Raw genomic sequence first — 1,585 nt, forward strand, 5'->3', positions numbered from 1 at the left:
ACTGTAAAGAGGAAACGTACAGGAGGCTCTATGTCTACTTACACAAAAGATTTCCCTGTGAATACTTACATGCTTTGTAGTCCTCGGAAAGGTGAGGTTCTCCGAAAGGATTCGGCAAAATCTGACTAATTGCCTTTCCATTAGCAGTACCAGTACTGGTTCTATATGTGGATATATTTTCATGTATATATTTGATTTGTATACAGTGAAAATAATAAGTATTCATGGGTTATATATCATTCCCGAAAATGTTCTGACACCCCTATCTTATACACCTTATGAATTGCCGTTTCTTAGTTGACTTTCATAAACAGCCATAGTGCTGGAAATATAGCGAGATTTTTTTTCTCTCTCTTTCATTATATCTGTGTACATAGAAAATGAAACACTGCTCGTGGAAACAGAACAAATATATGATGTGTCGAACACATTAAGAGTTCTAAGTGTCACGGTTTTATTACGTTTCTGCCATGTCAGTGTGTGCACACGCGTGTATAGATATATAGATGTAGCCATTCGTAGACACATACATGTGCGTGTGTGTAGTAGACACTATTAATCTTTCAGCTGTCTCAGATGCGTTTCAGTATCAGATATATTAAAGAAAGCTGTGGTCTTTAGTTCAAAGACAGAAACGTAAGTTTCTCCTCCTGAAAGTGAACTAAAAAAGACATGTTATCTATATTATATAATGCGTGTTCTCTTTTCTACTTCAGGTAGAAAATGATTTACACAAATCCAGATTTAATAAGGGCTGACAAGCCCTTCATCACTATTGGAGAATTTGGTTTAAGTAAAGACAGAATACGAGTAGCACAATCTTTATTTCGTGGCAAGTATCCATGTAAAGGATCTATACCTTGAGGATTTTCTACCAAGACCTATAGTTAGTGTTGGAGCAGGATCCACCCTGAGCTGTCTTTGTGAAGCGAGAGGGATCAACACCGATGTTCATGAAGGCGGCTTCACAACGCCTGTAATATCTATCAGCGAGACTTGGTGAGCGGGAGAAGATGAAGGCGAAGTCGGTGTAATAGCCGAAGTTGTGACCGGCGCAGCTATAGATGCACGAGAAGTTCTCGTAGTCAGTGTCCAGAATCACGTAGGGAGCCATCCAGGCTGGAAGCAGGGAAAATGTACCGTTAATCATATATATTTCCTTGCATGAATAAGTTACATGTAATATGTCTACTTACATACAGGTTATTATTGTGAATACTTACATGCCTCATAGTCCACGGAAAGATGAGGTTCTCCGAAAGGATTCGGCAGAACCTGACCATTACGGGTAATTGCGTTTCCATTAGCATCAGTACCAGTAGATCTGACGTTGAACTTGCTTCCATCTGTGGATATATTTTTACTTATGTTTATGCGCGATAACATTTTATAAGAGAAGTCTGTACACGACAAGAAAAATCTTAAACGAAAATAAATAAAAACAATGTAAACCTACCATAGGTATATTCGTTGCGGACACACTTCTTGATCAGTTGGTATGGGTTGTTTGTGAGTGCAATTTCGTACCATGTGCCAGCATACTGTAATTTAGGAAATCTGGACTTTAAGAATTGTTGCATATTTA

The 1,585-nt window shown here is 38.3% G+C and overlaps 1 protein-coding gene across 1 annotated transcript in view; it reads right to left on the reverse strand.

Annotated features, from left to right (window-relative positions):
* Positions 1–805: 805 nt before the first annotated feature.
* Positions 806–1,585, reverse strand: part of LOC119593453 (crustacyanin-C1 subunit-like) — a 1,153-nt gene continuing 373 nt past the window's right edge. Inside the window, exons 2-4 of the mRNA XM_037942383.1 lie at positions 1,457–1,541; positions 1,224–1,346; positions 806–1,119 (exon numbers count right to left, since the gene is read on the reverse strand). Coding sequence (XP_037798311.1) covers positions 872–1,119; positions 1,224–1,346; positions 1,457–1,541 — 456 coding nt within the window. The 3' untranslated portion in view covers positions 806–871. The remainder of the gene's footprint in view (positions 1,120–1,223; positions 1,347–1,456; positions 1,542–1,585) is intronic.

The sequence above is a fragment of the Penaeus monodon genome, chromosome 32 (assembly GCF_015228065.2).
Source record: "Penaeus monodon isolate SGIC_2016 chromosome 32, NSTDA_Pmon_1, whole genome shotgun sequence".
NCBI classification, from domain to species: Eukaryota; Metazoa; Arthropoda; class Malacostraca; order Decapoda; family Penaeidae; genus Penaeus; species Penaeus monodon.